The 17,637-nt window shown below is 44.3% G+C and overlaps 1 protein-coding gene across 2 annotated transcripts in view; it reads right to left on the reverse strand.

The window, feature by feature from the left end:
- Positions 1–17,637, reverse strand: part of FAM184B (family with sequence similarity 184 member B) — a 156,403-nt gene that overhangs the window by 50,351 nt on the left and 88,415 nt on the right. The window contains exons 6-7 of one of the 2 annotated variants that reach the window (XM_005554545.4): positions 13,424–13,534; positions 10,073–10,180 (exon numbers count right to left, since the gene is read on the reverse strand). In XM_005554545.4, the coding sequence (XP_005554602.3) occupies positions 10,073–10,180; positions 13,424–13,534 (219 nt within the window). The remainder of the gene's footprint in view (positions 1–10,072; positions 10,181–13,423; positions 13,535–17,637) is intronic. The other variant, XM_065544819.1, reaches the window with a different exon arrangement.

Raw genomic sequence — 17,637 nt, forward strand, 5'->3', positions numbered from 1 at the left:
CAGGATACAAAATTAATGTATACACATCAGTAGTTCTGCTATACACCAACACTGACCAAGCTGAGAATCAAATCAAGAACTCAACCCCTTTTACAATAGCTGCAAAACAAACAGACAAACAAATAAAAAACCTTAGGAATATATATAACCAAGGAGGTGAAAGACCACTACAAGGAAAACTAAAAAACACTGCTGAAAAAAATCACAGATGACACAAACAAATGGAAACACATCCCATGCTCAGGAATGGGTAGAATCAATATTGTGAAAATGGTCATACTGCCAAGAGCAATCTGCAAGTTCAATGCACTTCCCATCAAAATACTGCTGTCATTCTTCCCAGAACTTGGAAAAAACAATCCTAAAATTCATGTGGGAGATAAAAAGAACCCACACAGCCAAAGCAAGGCTAAGCAAAAAGAACAATCTGGAGGCATCACATTACCTGACTTCTAACTATACTATAAGGCCACAGTCACCAAAACAGTATGGTACTGTTATAAAAACAGACCCATAGAACAATAGAACACAGTAGAAAACCCAGAAATACAGCCAAATACAGTCAACTGATCTTTGACAAAGCAAAAAAAAAAAAAAAAAAAAAAAAGGGGGGGGTGGGGAAGGGCACCCTATTCAACAAATGGTGCTGGGATAATTGGCAAGCCACATGTGGAAGATTGAAACTGGATCCTAATCTCTCACCTTATACAAAAATCAACTCAAGATGGTTCAAGGACTTAAATCTAAGACCCAAAACCATAAAAATTCTATAGCATTGGGAAAACCCTTCTAGACATTGGCTTAGGCAAAGAGTTCATGACCCAGAAAACAAAAGCAAGTGCCACAAAAACAAAGATAAATAGATTGGACTTACTTAAACTAAGAAGCTCTACACAGCAAAAGAAACAATCAGCAGAGTAAAGAGACAACCTACAGAGTGGGAGAAAATCTTTGCAATGTATACATCTGACAAAGGACTAATATCCAGAATCTATAAGGAACTCAAATCAGCAAGACAAACAATTCCACCAAAAAGTGGGCTAAGGACATGAATAGACAATTCTCAAAAGAAGATATACAAATGGCCAACAAACATGAAAAAATGCTCAACATCACTAATGATCAGGGAAATGCAAATCAAAATCACAATGTGATACCACCTTACTCTGCAAGAACGGCCATAGTCAAAAAATAAAAAAAAATACATGTTGACATAGCTGTAGTGAAAAGGGAACATTTTTACAACTGCTGGTGAAAATGTAAACTAGTACAACCACTATCAAAAACAGTGTGTAAAGTTCTTCAAGGAATCTCTATATTGTTTTCTATAGTGGTTGAACTACCAGCAGTCCCACTACTGGGTAACTACCCAGAGGAAAAGAAGTCATTATATGAAAAAGATACTTGCACACGCATGTTTATAGCAGCAAAATTTGCAATTGCAAAAATATGGAACCAGCCCAAATGCCCATCAGTCAACAAGTGGATAAAAAAAATTGTGGTATATATATATACACACCATGGAATACTACTCAGCCATAAAAAGGAACAAAATAATGGCATTTGCAGCAACCTGGATGGAATTAGAGACCATTATTCTAAGTGAAGTAACTTAGGAATGGAAAACCAAACATGGTACGTTCTCACTCATAAGTGGGGGCTAAGCTATGAGGATGCAAAAACATAAGAATGATACAATGGACTTTGGGGACTCAGGGCAAAGAATGAGAAGAGGGTGAGGGATAAAAGACTGCACATTGGGTACAGTGTACACTGCACAGGTGATGGGTGCACCAACATCTCAGAAAGCAGCACTAAAGAACTTATTCAAGCATATAAGGTAACACATATGTTAAGTAGCTATATTGAGCCATTCCACAATGTATAGATATTTCAAAACATGTTACACATGATAAATCATAGTTTTCATGTCATTAAAAATTATATTTAAATTTTGTTATTTTGAAAGCTTTTCACAGATCTTTTTCAGTTTTGTTTTTGAGCCTGTCTTGTACCTGGTTGCACTAAATATATAATAGTTCTCTCTTGTGAAAACCTTAAAAGCTTAGATTTGAACACGTGTTCAATGATAATAATGATATAACAGAAAAAAGAACTTATTTCATGTAACCAGACACCACCTGTTCCCCAAAACCCTATTGAAATAAATAAACAAACCAAAACAAAAAAAATGTTTGAACTTCTCTGAACTAAATAAAACAGACTCAGAACATGGCTTCTGAGAATATCCCTGAACCACTCCTGGTGTATCTTGAGTTATTTAACCCAATTCCTACTCTTGGGTTTTTCCCAAAAGGCGTATTTCTCAGGTTCAGTCCAGTGCTCTCTCCAGTGCTAAAGTGGCCTGGGTATGAATAGTTAGTGCACGGAAAAATAAATAGATCTGCTTCTCCTCCAAACCATCCACTGCAAATGCCTCCTCCCACTTCCTCCCAGGCAAATGGCTGGTTATTTTAAATCCGTGTTCACATTAGGTCCTCATCTTTCATCTTCCATTTATTTAACCTTTTCTGGATTATTTCTATTTTAAAGAAACACCCACGCCCAGGAAATCTCCTATAAGGGAATATTCAGTCATTCTCAAGTTCATTTGACAATCTTTCAAAGGTAGCATTATGTGCATCTTAAAATAGAACACCAAATGTAATGGAGTTTTGCTGAAATGATTACAGGGGACTGTAATAGATACTATAAAGTCACCTCACATTGACAGAATCTTTAATAGTTCCGAAAAGTGCCTTCATATGCTTTCTCCTGTTCATTACCACGAGTCTCTGGGGTTATGAAGGGCAGGGATTATTACTGCTGTTTTACTAACAAGAAGTAGTGCAGCATTGCAGCTTACAGCGCAGGCCCTGGTGCCACCCTTTGGGCCGTGGTTTCTCTATAAGAAGTCTCATAGGGTGGTTTGTGAACTGTGTGAAGTACTCTGGGTTTGCCATTATGAATAATGAAGAAACTGATCTCAGGGATGGTTTCTGGCCTGTCTGAGGCTCCTAAGCAGCTCTTGGGTAGAGCTGGGTGGAACCCATGTCCTAAGCCTTAGGCGGGTGGCCCTGCCCTACACTGTCTTCCAACACTGAATCTCAGCTGATGCCCAGAACTTCTCTGTGGAGTGAAGGGCAGGCTGCCTTGTTCCATGTCAGATGGAACCAGACCCCTCCATTCACACCAGACCGAGGGTGCTGGCTCCCAATTGGCCTGAGGAACATTCAGGATGTCACAGTTGTTTAACAGCCTAGTGGTCATCTGCCTGCCAACGGCCAGGACAGCTGACACCTCCAATTCCTATGGTCCTCCAACATATGGCACGGGGCGACTGTTGCCCAGCAAACTACTCAAGGCCTCCAAGGAGCAGGGGACACTTTCAGGCCTGGAGAGCTTGGGAGTGTCCCTGGCTCCTTCCCGAACGCCTCAGGGAGCTTGCCTTGGGCTGCTTCCCCACAGCATCCCATTTTCTGGTGAAGTCATGTTCAGATTTCAGTGTCAAGCAGATGTCCGCAGACGTCATTCTTCTGGAATAGTTTCCTGGACTCCCCTGGACAGAAAGCTTCCTCTCCCATATGGGCTTGCCATTAATATATCTTCTTGCCATCATCATAGCAGTCATCATAACAGGTTAATATTTAAGGAAATAGTTATTTCTCCCATTTGAAATATGAGCCCTCCAAGGACCAAGATTAGGCCTCATTCTCCTGGACATGCAGCCCCATGGCTTGTATAGTGACGGTACTCAGACATATTTGTAGAGACGAGATGACTTAAATAGCAGTTACCACAAATGACTCCCTTTTCCTTCTGGAGAGGGCGTGGGCAGTGGTATGTATGAAAATTTCCACCCTTTTCCACTGCCCGTTCTGTGTGGCCCAGGCACCAAAGGAGTCTTCTGGAAAAAAATTTTCCTTCAGAATGATTATGACTAAAATAGCTTTCTGGAAACCAATTAGTAAAACTTTGAATCTACGAAATCAAGGGCTGGCAGGGAGAAACCAGGATTAAAGGCTTAGTGAGGTCCCAGCTAAGTTTGGTGGGGACAGAGTCACACCCACGTTTGGCAGCCCTCTCGCTGCATGTTCTGGGAATGGAGTGGAAAGCCTGCTCTCAGCTGACATTATTATTTTTATCTCTCTCTTTCTTTTTTAGATTTCTTTTTATTGTTTATTTGTTTATTTATTTACTTATTTTTGAGGCAGAGTCTCACTCTGTTCCCCAGGCTGGAGTACAGAGGCACAATCTTGGCTCACTGCAACCTCCACCTCCCAGGTCCTAGCGGTTCTCGTGCCTCAGTCTTCCACGTAGCTGAGACTACAGGTGTGCCACCATGCCCAGCTAGTTTTTGTATTTTAACATGTATTTTGCCATGTTGCTCAGGCTGGTCTTGAACTTCTGGCTTCAAGTGAACCACCCACCTCCATCTCCCAAAGTGCTGGGATTATAAGCGTGAGCCACTGCGCCTGGCCTGTTTTTATTTCTCTTGACTCACTGAAATGCTTTGGCAGAACAGCTACTGGCCTAAACTAAAACCCCTGAGTCTTGAGCAAACTTACATTTTATAGCCTCAATCCAGCAGGAACATCACTGGGGAAGTTGTCATTTAATATCCTGTTCTGATGCCCCTGTTTCCACCAGCAGATCTGCCATCGGATTGTTCAAGCCCCTGCCCACACCTCCCTGGCTTTACCTCTGCCCCTTGTACCATCCTGTGTGGTTGCAGGTATGGCCATGCTGAAGTATGCTGCTCACACCTCCTCTAGACCTCGGCAGAGCTTCGGCTCACCAGGCTGGCACAGAGCTGGCTTGCCAAAACTATTTGAACTAGATTACAATTTTTTTTCTGACTGGAAAAGTTCAGAAAGTTTTGTAACTTGCTGTATTAGCAAGGCACACGTGCTGCTGGTGGGGGCACAGAGTGGAACAACCTCAGTGGGTGGCAAGTGGTGGTATCTATTGCAGTTAAACACGCACACACCAGTGGACCTGGCACATTCCATGGGAGCAAGAGTTAGCACCGAGGGAGCATTTACACACACTAGGTGCTGTTTCCAGCACCAGACAGATAGGAATTCATTTAGACCTCACAAAGACCCTCTGGAGTAGATGCTATCATCATCCTTGGCATATAAATGAGAAAGGTGAAGCAGAGACATCAAATTATTTGTCCAAGATTATCCAGCCAGTAAGAACCCAGGTGTCTGGTTCAGGGGTGAGCTTGCTTAACTACTATACTATATTATATCCCTCTATGGTGCTATCCATTGAAGTATTATCTAAAATAGAAAGATGTGAAAACAATCTAAATGTCAATCACAAGGGAATGGTTCAATATAATATGGTTTTTCTATACAAGGGAGAACTAGATGGTTGGTTTGTTTTTTTTAAAAAAAAATGAAGCTGAAAGGGAAGTGTACTGAGCTATAAAAGTGTCTCTAAGCTATAAAATTTAAGTTAAGAAAAGCAGAATTGGCCAGGCGCAGTGGTTCATGTTTGCAATCCCAGCACTTTGGGAGGCGGAGGTGGGTGGATGGTTTGAGCCCAGGAGTTTGAGACCAGCCTGGACAGCATGATGAAGCCCCATCTCTACAAAAAATACAAAAACTAGCTGGGCGTGGTGGTGGGCACCTGTAGTCTCAGCCACTCAGGAGGATGAGGCAGGAGGACTGCTTGAGCCCAAGCAAGGAGGATTGCAGTGAGCCAGGACTGCAGTGAGCTGAGGATTACAGTGAGACCCCAAAATTAGCCAGGCATGGTGGTGGGTGCCTGTAGTCCCAGCCACTCAGGAGGCTAAGGCAGGACGTCGAGGTTTGCAGTGAGCCAGGACTACACTCTATTCTGGGTGACAGAACAAGATCCAGTCTCAAAAAAAAAAAAAAAAAAAAAAAAAAAAAAAAAGATTTCATGAGAGTATGCTATCATTTATATTTAAAAAATCCACAATTATGCCTGTATATACAGTATATCTCTGAAAGGATATATAAAAAGAGAGAAGATAAAACACAGCCAGTAGTTTGCCCTGGGATAGGGAACTTGGCAGCAAGAAGAAAGATGCTTTCCAATGTATACCTTTATATACCATTTGAGTTCTGTACCACATATGTGGATTGCTTATTTGAAAAGTGGTCTTAATTTGAAAGAACAAATACCTGCAAAATGCCTAATAGAAAACAGCACCAGATGTTTTAGCTGTTACTAATTGTCCACATTGTTTTCCAGCTATTTGTTTATGCACACTTCTCCCTCTAGCATCCAGCTCAGAGGCTGGCATATCCCAGGTGTTGCACACACAACTGCAGAATGAATGAATAATGTGCATACTGAGTTGAATCAAATGAAACTGATATTTGTTGAGGTTCCTGCTGCAACGGTATAGAGGAGGCATCTGCACTTCCCTCTGGAAACCAAGCTCATTCACTATTCACAAAAGCAAAGACATCAAACCAACCCAAATGCCCATCAATGATAGACTGAATAAAGAAAATGTGGTACATATACACTACGGAATACTGTGCAGCCATAAAAAAGAATGAGATCATGTCCTTTGCAGGGACATGGACGGAGCTGGAAGCCATAATCCTCAGCAAACTAACACAGGAACAGAAAACCAAACACCACAAGTTCTTGCTTATAAGTGGGAGCTGAACCATGAGAATACATGGATACAGGAAGGGGAACAACACTTACTGCGGCCTCTTGGGGGAGGGCAATAGGGCAAAGAGCTAATACATGCTGGGCTTCATACCTAGGTAATGGGTTGATAGGTGTAGCAAACCACTACGGCACATGTTTGCCTAGGTAACAAACCTGTACATCCTGCACATGTACCCTGGAACTTAAAAAACAAACAAACAAACAAAAAAACCCAAGCTCATTGAAAGACAACATTCTAGGTTAAGAAGGCTGAGGAGGGCTGGGCGCGGTGGCTCACGCCTATAATCCCAGCACTCTGGGAGGCCGAGGCGGGCGGATCATGAGGTCAGGAGTTTGAGACATAGACCAATATGGTGAAACTTCATCTCTACTAAAAATACAAAAATTAGCCGGGCATGGGTGCACACCTGTGGTCCCAGCTACTCAGGAGGCTGAGGCAGAAGAATAGCTTGAACTCGGGAGCCGGAGGTTGCAGTGAGCCAAGATCGCGTCATTGCACTCCAGCCTGGGTGACAGAGTGAGACTCTGTCTCAAAAAAAAAAAAAAAAAAAAAAAAATGCTGAGGAGTTTCCTGGTGGACCAACCCATGTTCCCAACAGGCACTTGTATTCTGGACTTCTTCAGGACTTGCTTTTTTAGCTACAGAGGTGGTTCTCTACTGGGGATAGTTTTGCCCCCAGGAGACATTTTTGATTGGGAGGGTACTACTGGCATCTTGTTGGTAAAGGCCAAGGAGGCTGCTACGTATCCTGTAGCACACAGCACAGCTCCCCGCAACCCACCAAAACAAAGAATTATCCAACCCCAAAGTCAAGTGCTGAAGTTGAGCTGTGGTGGCAGCACCGGCTCATGGACATCGTGACCGTGACTGGTAGACTCGGGTCATCAGCCCTGGAACATACCTAGAACTTCTACGTGTTTATTTTCCCTCCTAAAATACGGCCTGCTCTACAATATTCCTGAACTGCATTTTTTAATTCAGTCTCCAGCTTACCAACCTTATTTCAGATTTAATTTCATCAAGAAGGATATCAGCCAACTCCGGTCCATCTCCCTGCCACCGTCACTTTGAGGAGCTGAGAAATACTTGAATATCTCAGGACAACCTTTCTCGGAAGCCCCACATGGTGCTGGTGAAAGACGCAGTTGTCCCTGGGGCCAAAAGTTCTCTGGAATGCCAGCTCATGAGACTGGTTCTTAAGAAACCGAGGAGAATGAAAATATCTGCACCTCCCTCAGGCAGAAATCTTCCGAAAGGATGGGGATAGCCTCAGATCAGGAAGGGGAAAGCCCTGTGGATGAGGGTGCCTCTGCTCCTTTAGGATTCTCTTCCAGGCTTACCGGAGTGGCGGGGGGCAGCGGGGGCAACAGGGCTGCTCAAGGATTCTCCCCTTTTCTGGGTGTCAGAGGAAGAAGGAGGAAACCCAGAGAGTCCTGGCTGCTCCCCTTAACCCAATGACAGCTGGGGCCTGTTTTATCTGGAAGGCATCCTGGGCATGTGCCGCTCTTATGGAGAGAGGAGGGGATCAGAGCCCGTGGTTCCATCCTGTCTTGGCTATTTACCGGCCTGTGACTGTGGGCAGGTCACCTGCCCTCACCTTCAGTTTTCTTTTCTGTAAAATGGGTGCCTTACAGGGTTGTTGCAAAATTCCAATGAAGCTGAGCATGCTGATTCATACCTGTAATTCCATCACTTTGGGAGGATCACCTGAGGTTAGGAGTTCAAGACTAGCCTGGCCAACATGATGAAACACCGTCTCTACTAATGGTGGCACACATATGATGTCACGGCTACTCGGGAGGCTTAGGTGGGAGGATCACTTGAGGCCAGGAGGTCGAGGCTGCAGTGAGCCATGATTGCACCACTGCACCGCAGCCTGGGGTACAGAGCAAGACACTCTGTCTCAAAAACAAAAAACTCCAATGAAGTCAAAGATGAGAACAGTGCTCTACGACTGACCAGTTCACATACAAATGTTAATTATTATTTAAATCCACAGTCACTAGATTTTGGCTCTTTCTTGCCCTGGTGAATATGTGGTTGACTGGGGGTTATTCCAGAGGAGTATGTCATGGGGGCTGTTGGCAGGACCAGGGCCTGAGCCCTGGAAGATGGGGGTTATGGGAGAGAAATTGCAGTTCCTGAGGACACTCATGTAGACAGAAATGGGTAAATAAGAGACTAGTGAGGCTGATGTGGGAAGATTCAGACTCACCCATGTAGTGTTTTCCTGCCTTGAGTTTGAAATGGCCTGAAAATTGCAGGCAACAATCAAATAAATGAAATTGAAGGCCGTGGGGTTTTTTTTTTTTTTTTTTGACTCTCTTGCTGCCAAAACAGGAATTAAGAGGGTTATTCAAGCCAGGGTACTCAAGCGCCCACTTCACAGGGATTATTTATATTCCTGACATGGTACAACAAATGTTCACTGAGTGCCTATCTTGTGGGTTAGGCTGTGTCTCTAAGAAGATATACTGAAGTCTTAAGCCCTGGTACCTATGAATGTGACCTTATTTGGAAATAGGATCTTTGCAGATGCAATTAGTTACGATTAAGTCATACCGTAGTAGAGTGCGCCTTAAATCCAATGACTGGTGTCTTTATAAGAAGGCTATGTGAAGACACAGAGACTCAGACGCTCGGGGAAGGAGACCATGTGATGACGGAGGCAGAGACCGGAGTGAGCGTCTGCAAGGAAGACTGGCCAAGGAACACCAGGACTGCCCAGCAACCACCAGAGGCGAGGGGAACGGCACAGACCAGGTTCTCCCTTGCAGCCTCCAAAATAAACCAACCCTGCCAACACCTTGATTTCAGACCTCTGGCCTCCAGAACTGTGAGAGAGTACATTTCCATCGCTGAAGCCACCAAGTATGCGGTCATTCATTATGGTGATCCTAGAGAACGATACAACCCACCGCAGGCCAGACAGAGACACAAACCAACCAGTTTCTACCCTCAAGCGGCGTCCCTGAAAGGGCAGCTTCACAGACAAGGGCTGTTGTGAGAGTAAATGAGATCATGGCTGTGGAGGGAGGCAGCCGGGGCAAGAGAGGGGCTTTTATGATGACTACTGGGGTTCGTGCTGGGCAGAATCAAAGGCCCTGCTCCAGTTGAGTGCGCCCTTTATCCGCCAGGCAGGCTGCTCTGAGAGAGAGAGCGGAGACTCATCTGACAGGCCTTATTCTTTTTCAAACCACCCAGATAATTAGTCAGAATTCTATTTCCTTCGTGGTTTCTGTGAATGGATTTTGTGGTGATTTTTTTTTTTTCCAGGCATTTTGGCAGTGTCGAGGGGAGATGTAAAAGAGCCCATTAACATCAATATGCGTCACTGGGGACACTGAAAGGCTGAGACTGAGAAGAGAAATATCTTCAATTAAATCTGACAAAGCTGGAGGTTACCTGGGTCTCCAGAATGCTGCAGCGCTGGCAGCCTAATTCCTGGGGCCTTTCCTCAGCTCTTGTGGGGCGTGCCTTATTTTGTTGGATAAATTCCTCCAGCCTTAAAACCTAAAAGAGGAGATAAGAAACACCACGCAATGAAACCAAGTTCTGCCTCCTCGACAGTCATTCTTACGGGAATCAATTCTCCTGGGTCAGTCTGTCCTGGGAAGAGTGCCCCATTAGGCAAATTTTACACACACTTCTAGAAATACTTTTTTTTTTTTTTGAGCCAGGGTCTCACTCTGTCACCCAGGCTGGAGTGCAGTGGCACAATCTTGGCTCACTGCAACCTCCGCCTCCCAGGTTCAAGTGATTCTCCTGCCTCAGCCTCCCAAGTAGCTGGGACTACAGGTACGCACCACCATGCCCAGCTAATTTTTTGCATTTTTAGTAGAGACGGGGTTTCACCATGTTGCCCAGCCTGGTCTCGAACTCCTGACCTTAAGTGATCTGCCTGCCTCGGCCTCCAAAAGTGCTGGGATTACAGGCGTGAGCCACTGCGCCAGGCCTAGAAACGCCATGTCTAATGAGCTAGTTGCTTAGTCTTTCCAGAAGAAAATGTGCCCAGCAGGTTTATAGTATTCCACAGTTTCCTTTAAGTTATTTACATACATATTTCTATACTAGATCTGTAGGGTGGCTTTCATATCATTCCCGGAAGGTCACTCAATTTCTTTTGAAAACAAAACAAAAAAGCTAATTGGTAAAGAAAATGAACAACACTTAAGAATTATGTAGATAAAATGAGAGAAGAGTGGCTTGGGGGTGCTCTTAAAGTGTAAGGCCTTAATTATGATGATGATGATTAACCAACTAATTGTAATATATGAATTAAACAGACGGCTTTCCCCTAGACTTTGAGGAGAATGAGGCCAAAAAACATAAAGGAAACTTGGACTTTCCTCAAATTTTTCTAGAAACCTTAATACTAGTTAGGCACCATGCTAGGTACAAGGAGGGATGGGGAAGGGACAGAGTGAGAGCAAGATAGTAAAATCATAAAGCATGGTCCCTGCCTTTAAAAAGCTATCACTTTATGAAGGGGATAGATAAATGTTTATAACCCCAATGACATCCAGTAGAGATACGTATAACATAATAAGAGCACCTCCTGAATGGTCCATTTGCGCTGTGCCACCCAGGAATCTAAGCCTTTTTAAAAAAATTATTATTATTATTTTTAAAAATGAGATGGGATCTTGCTATGTTGTCCAGGCTGGTATCAAACTCCTAGGCTCAAGAGATCCTCCCACCTCAGCCTCCCAAAGTGCTGAGATTATAGGGGTGAACCACTACGCCCAGCCAGGAACCTAAGCCTTTTACAGTATTAACTCTTTTAATCCTCACAACAGCCATTATAAGGTAGGTACTACTGCATAGAATTTACAGCAATAGGGCCAGGTGCGGTGGCTCATGCCTGTAATCCCAGCACTTTGGGAGGCAGAGGCGGGTGGATCACCTGAACTCAGAAGTTCGCAACCAGCCTGGGCAACACAGTGAAACCTTGTCTTTACTAAAATACAAAAAATTAGCCAGGTGTGGTAGCATGCTCCTGTAATCCCAGCTAGTTGGGAGGCTGAGGCAGGAGAATTGCTTGAACCTGGGAGGCAGAAGTTGCAGTGAGCTGAGATCATGCCACTGCACTGCAGCCTGGGTGACAGTGAGATTCCGCTTAAAAAAAAAAAAAAAAAAAAAAAGAGCTCTAAGGCATATTCACAGAAATAGGTCAGGGCCCAGGCTTCCCTGACCTGTGTTATTCAAAAGAATAACTGGGTCTGTAATCCCAGCACTTTGGGAGGCCAAGGCAGGTGGATCACAAGGTCAAGAAGTTGAGATCATCCTGGCCAACACGGTGAAACCCCATCTCTACTAAAAATACAAAAATTAGCCAGGCGTGGTGTCAGGTGCCTGTAATCCCAGCTACTTGGGAGGCTGAGGCAGGAGAATTGCTTGAACCTGGGAGGCGGAGGTTGCAGTGAGCCAAGATCACGCCACTGCACTCCACTTGGGCGACAGAGCGAGACTCTGTCTCAAAAAAAAAAACAAACCAAAAAAGCGAATAACTCGGTTGGTCTCATACATGTACATGAGGCCACCTTAAGCTCTGCAGCAAGGTGTGGTCCAGGTACAACAGGAAGACTGGCAGTGTATCTCCAACAGGGTGAGAGGAAGAGATGGAGGGAGGGAGAAGTGAAGGAGGGAGTGAGGGAAAGGCGGGAGGAAGGGAGGACAACAGGGCAGAAAGGAGGAGGGGGAGAGAAAGGCTTCTTTGCTGTGCAGCCCCACCTTGGTCTGGGCTGGACCAGAAGACTCTATCCCAGAACTTTTCACCAAGACCTACCTCTAGACCCTGAAATATCAAGTCTAAGGAATGACATGCTCATCATTTTTTAAAATAATGATTTTAGAAATAGAAGGAGTTAGAGAAAACATCACACCTGTGTACTCATCACTCAGCTAAAGAAATAACATGTCACAAATACAGCTGCAGCCCCTTACACTCTCTCCCTTCTAGAGATAACCACTGGCCCAATTTGATTCTATCATCCTCGTGCTTTGTTTAGATTGACCTCTTGGCTATTCCTAAACAATCGATACTGTTTTGCGCGTGGCCTCTGTGTTCTTAAAAATACCCCAGAGGTTGTGATGTACAGCAGGGCTGAGGAACTGGTGTCATGGGTTCCTGAAGCAGATGGGAGACACAGGTCTCATCTGGAAGGTTTGAGGGAGGACAGGGGAAGGAATGAAACTTGTTGACATTTTTTTGGTTTAAGCAGGCTCAGAAATGGCTCTTAGGATTCTGTTTCTAGCCTTTTCCTCTAGTTCTTTGATACTTTCAGGTGCCCATGAAAATGTGTTAATTTCTTTTAAAATCAGAAAAATGTATAGTCTGGATGATACTCATATTTCTACCACTGCAGTCATAAAATATAAATTTTTAATATTTTTTAATAAAGGAAGGGCCTAGAAAGGCAAAATTGCTAAGAGCCCACAAAGGGGCGAATGTAGCCCTGGGGAAGGAAAGGCAGGGGAACTGCAGGTTACCCACTTGTGCCTTCATGAAGCCACAGCACCAACACCAGCGGCCTCCTGTGTCCTTCTCTTACTTGAGACATTAAAGGCCTCTTTGTTTAAGCACCTCTAATCTGGTTCTCTGTTACTTGTAGCTAAAAGCATGCCCCTTGAGACAGCCTTCCTGTCTGGCTGAGTGTCCTTTTCTGTCTTCCAAAATTCTTGGCTTCTCAGTTAGGCAGAAGCTCCCAGGGACCAGAAACAGCACCCCAAGGCTTGCATTTGTTCAGGGCTTACCTCGAGCAGAGAGTTCTGGAGCCTCACATTGAGCGCTGCTTTCTCTTCTTCCAGCTGCTTTATCTCCTTTTCTGATTTCTTCCTCACTTCCTCCAGCTGTGCTTCTACTTCCTAAATGATGATTGTTAGAGTTAACCATACAAGGCACGGAAACAGGACACTTAACGTTTTCACACCCTGCCTTCTTCCCAGAGATCAAAGAAGCTTACGAGTCATAAAATACCACAAATAAACAGAAACTAGACATACACGAGAAGGTCAAAAGAAAACGTGTGTTAACTTCACACCACAAAGCCTGATATATATATATATAGGGGTGGGGTGGGGCATATTGTTGTCTTTAAGTTTTCTAGCATCAAATTTTAAAAAATGCTCATTACTAACAAAATTCTCAGTGTCACATAAGTAAAAAAGCCAACTACTTTTTCGGATGCAGGGAAATAGGAAAAGCAGAATGAAATTTCTTCTCAACAGCATCCATACATGAGTCAAAATGATGGGGTTAGCCGGGTACAGTGGCTCACGCCTGCCATCCCAGCACTTTGGGAGGCCGAGGCAAGTGGGTCGCTTGAGCCCAGGAGTTCAAGACCAGCCCAGGGAACATAGTGAGATGGTGTCTCTATTTTAAAAATAAAATAAATAAATAAATAAATAAATAAATAAATAAAAATAAAATAAAATAAATGATGGGATTCCCAGGGCTGATTGCTCCATGGTCCCTCACCACAGCCCATGAACCTCAGTGCAAAGCAGATCCAGGTGAAGGAACATTCTGGGGACCACATGAGTGGTGCAGTCACGTTCCATCTGTCATCTCGAGCACATTTCCTAACCTCTCAGTGACTCACTGTGCTCCTCACATGCTCCCTGCCACTCCAGGTACATAGTAAAGGATCGGTAGATGATAGGCACTAATAATATTCTCATAGAGACCGAGGCTTTCTGTTCTAGCTTAATTTCTATGGACATTGTACAAGTATCTAGAGTAGTGAATGAGATAGTCTGTTCCTCTTAGCTGAACTTTAGGTAGATATTGTATCACTCATTCATTCAACAAATATTTCTTGAGATCTACTGTGCACCAGGCACTGTTCTCAGAGCTGGGGAGATAAAAGGGAGAATTCCTACACACCAGGAAACTGACGTTTGAGTGAAAAAGATAGGCAGCAATCAAAGTCCATGAGTAAACAAGACGGCAAACACTAGGTTGGATGGAGAAATAATAAAGTTGGGAGAGGGCTCTGCAGTGCTGGGGAGGGGCTGAAATGTTAGATAACTTGGCTAGAGAAGTGCTCCAGAAAGTGACTTTGGAGTAAAATCCTGTAATAAGTGAGGGAGTTCACCAAGGAGATGTCTGGGTGTGAGATTTCCAGGATGTACAAAGGCCCTGGCACATTCTAAGGACAGAGAGGAGCCATGGTGGCTGGACTAGATGAGGTCTGAGGAGCACCATCTGAGGCCTCAAACATCAAAGTTAGACTTACCAGTGAGGTGAAGGCCACTTAACTGTTGGTCAGAGGAGTGATGTAGTGATGTGGTTGCAATGATATTTGGATAAGCTTGCTACTGTGTTTTGTTGTTGGTTCTTTTTTTTTTTTTTTTTTGAGACAAGGTCTCGCTCTGTCACCCAGACTGGAGTATAATAGCACAATCATGGCTCACTGCAGCCTTGACCACCCGGGCTCAAGCAATCCTCCTACCTCAGCCTCCCAAGTAGCTGGGACTACAGGTACATGCCACCATGCCCAGCGAATTTTAAAATTTTTTTTGTAGAGACGGCGTCTTGCTATGTTGCCCAGGCTGGTCTCGAACTCCTAAACTCCAGTGATACTCCCACTTCCACCTCTCAAAGTGCTGGGATTACATGCATGAGCCACCATGCCCAGCTTCATTACTGGTTTCTGTCTTGAGTACAGACTGATATGGGTGGAGGGGTGGGGGGAGAGCAGTGGCAGGCAGGCCTGGGAGGAGGCTGTGGTGGTAACTGAAGTAAGAGTGATGGTGGCTGGGCCTGTGGCAGCAGTGCAGCTGGAAGGAGGGGTAGAACTTGGGACATATGTGGAATGTTGACTGACAGGACTCACTGAAAGGAGAGGTCAGGATGGCACCAGGCTTTCTGACCTAAGCAAGGAGAGAATGGTGCCACCATGAACTGAGATGGGGAAGACAGGAGTGGATTCAGGGACCCTCTGAGGAGCTTCTCTGCATGTGTCAAGTTTCATACATCTGTTAGATGTCTAAGTAGATAGAGAGAGGGTCTGGAATTCAGGGGAGGATTCTGGGAGGGTCTGGAATTCAGGGGAGGGTTCTGGGTTGGAGTATGCATTTGGGAGCCATCAGCATACAGAATGTACTGAGGCATGCATTGGAATGAGAAAAGCTAGAGAACAGGAATGAGAACATGAGGAAAATATAAGACATTAAAGAACCAAGCCCTCAGACATTCCAAAATTTCCTATGAATTAGAGGTTACAATATCCAGCAGGTATTTGTAGAGCAGCTCTCCTAAGCTGTCAGTTGATTATGGACCTGTAGATCTAATGGACATGAAAACAGTAGCTGACATTTGCCGAGTACATGCCATTTGCTGGCACTTTACACAGACCATCTCTCTGGTCTCCGTGAAAGCCCTGTGACTTAGGTACTACCACCAAGGCTTATTGTAAAGATAAATAAATGAAACTTAAAGAGGTTAAATGCCTTGCCCAGGGTCAAGATTTGAACTCAGGAAAGCCTGACTGGTTGACTGTGCTTCTTCCCTGCCTTCTCAAGGAAAATTTAGCTCCTAGTACAGAAAAACGCTTGACTATGTGAGTACAGAAGTTGTCATGTATCAGACAACAGCATCACTAGGCTGAGCAGAGAAGACTTGTAGGAAAACCCATGTTTAGGCTGGACTGGAAGGATCAGTAAGAACTGGACAGGATCAGGCAGGAAAATTTGGGAGCAGGGAGAAAGTGCTCTTCGTCAAGGGAAAGAACATGGAATGAATGATGAACCAAAAGGCTGAAACCACTGAGTGTGGCTCACACCTATAATCCTAACACTTTGGGAGACTGAGGCAGTAGAATTTTTTGAGGCCAGGAGTTTGAGACTAGCCTTGGCAACACAGCGAGACACTATCTGTATGAAATTTTTAAAAAATTAGCTGGGCTTGGTGGCATGTCTTAGCTACTCAGGGGGCTGAGGCAGGAGGATCACTTGAGCCCAGGAGTTCGAAGCTGCAGTGAGCCATGATCACATCACTGTATTCCAGCCTGGGTGTCAAAGCAAGACCCTGTCTCTGAATGAATGAATGAATGAATGAATGAATGAATGAATAAAAAGTAAAAGGCTGGAGGGCAGAGTAGGACAGGGGAGAGGTGTGGGATAAGGCAGGAGAGAGCAATCAGGAGTCTGCCTCTGTAGGGTCTTAAAAATCATGTTAAGGAATTGGAACTATTTAATACATTATAAAGATGATAGGGAGTGACTGGAGAGTTTGAAATGAAGGTTGAATTTTCAGAAGGTTCCACTGCAATGAAGATTAGATTACATGAAGTGGGTAGACTGGAGGCAGGGAAATCATCGCACGTTCCATCATGAAATGGTGGTTGACTGGATCAGCATGGTACCACTGAGGAGAGGGGGAAGTGGAGGAATTCCACAGTCATTGAAGAAGCAGAATTAATACATTAGATGGACAACTGAATGTGAGGGGTGAGAAAGAGATCATGTTTGACTCCTGGGTTTCCAAGTTGAACATCTGAAAAGACACTGCTGCTGATCACCTCCATGACACCTTTATACTTTCTGTGGGGCCAAGCCCAGCCTAGGCCAGTGACTCTGGGGAGGCCCTTAGCATTTTTCCTGGGGTCAGTCACTTAAACAGAAGAAAAAAACCCTGGACATTTAACATGTGTATAGTCTCTGTTCAGTAAATCTATGATCCCCTTTTGCAGGGCTTGTTGTTTTTGAGAGCTCATTTTCTAAACACGGTATGTAAATTCTCCTTTGGTTTCAAACAAGTTCAGGTAACTTAAGCAATCATCAGCAGCAAGGCCATCCCTTCAACAAAAATTCATTTTCTTTACTTCATTAATGAGCTTCTCATCCATAGAAGCTTTTATTGAACAGAAGTTTTGTTGAACATGCTTTAATAAAGAAGACACTCACTAACACTGCCAACATGTGTTCACTATAACAGCACAGTGACAATCCCCTGTGATAATAAT

The sequence above is a fragment of the Macaca fascicularis genome, chromosome 5 (assembly GCF_037993035.2).
Source record: "Macaca fascicularis isolate 582-1 chromosome 5, T2T-MFA8v1.1".
Lineage (NCBI taxonomy): Eukaryota > Metazoa > Chordata > Mammalia > Primates > Cercopithecidae > Macaca > Macaca fascicularis.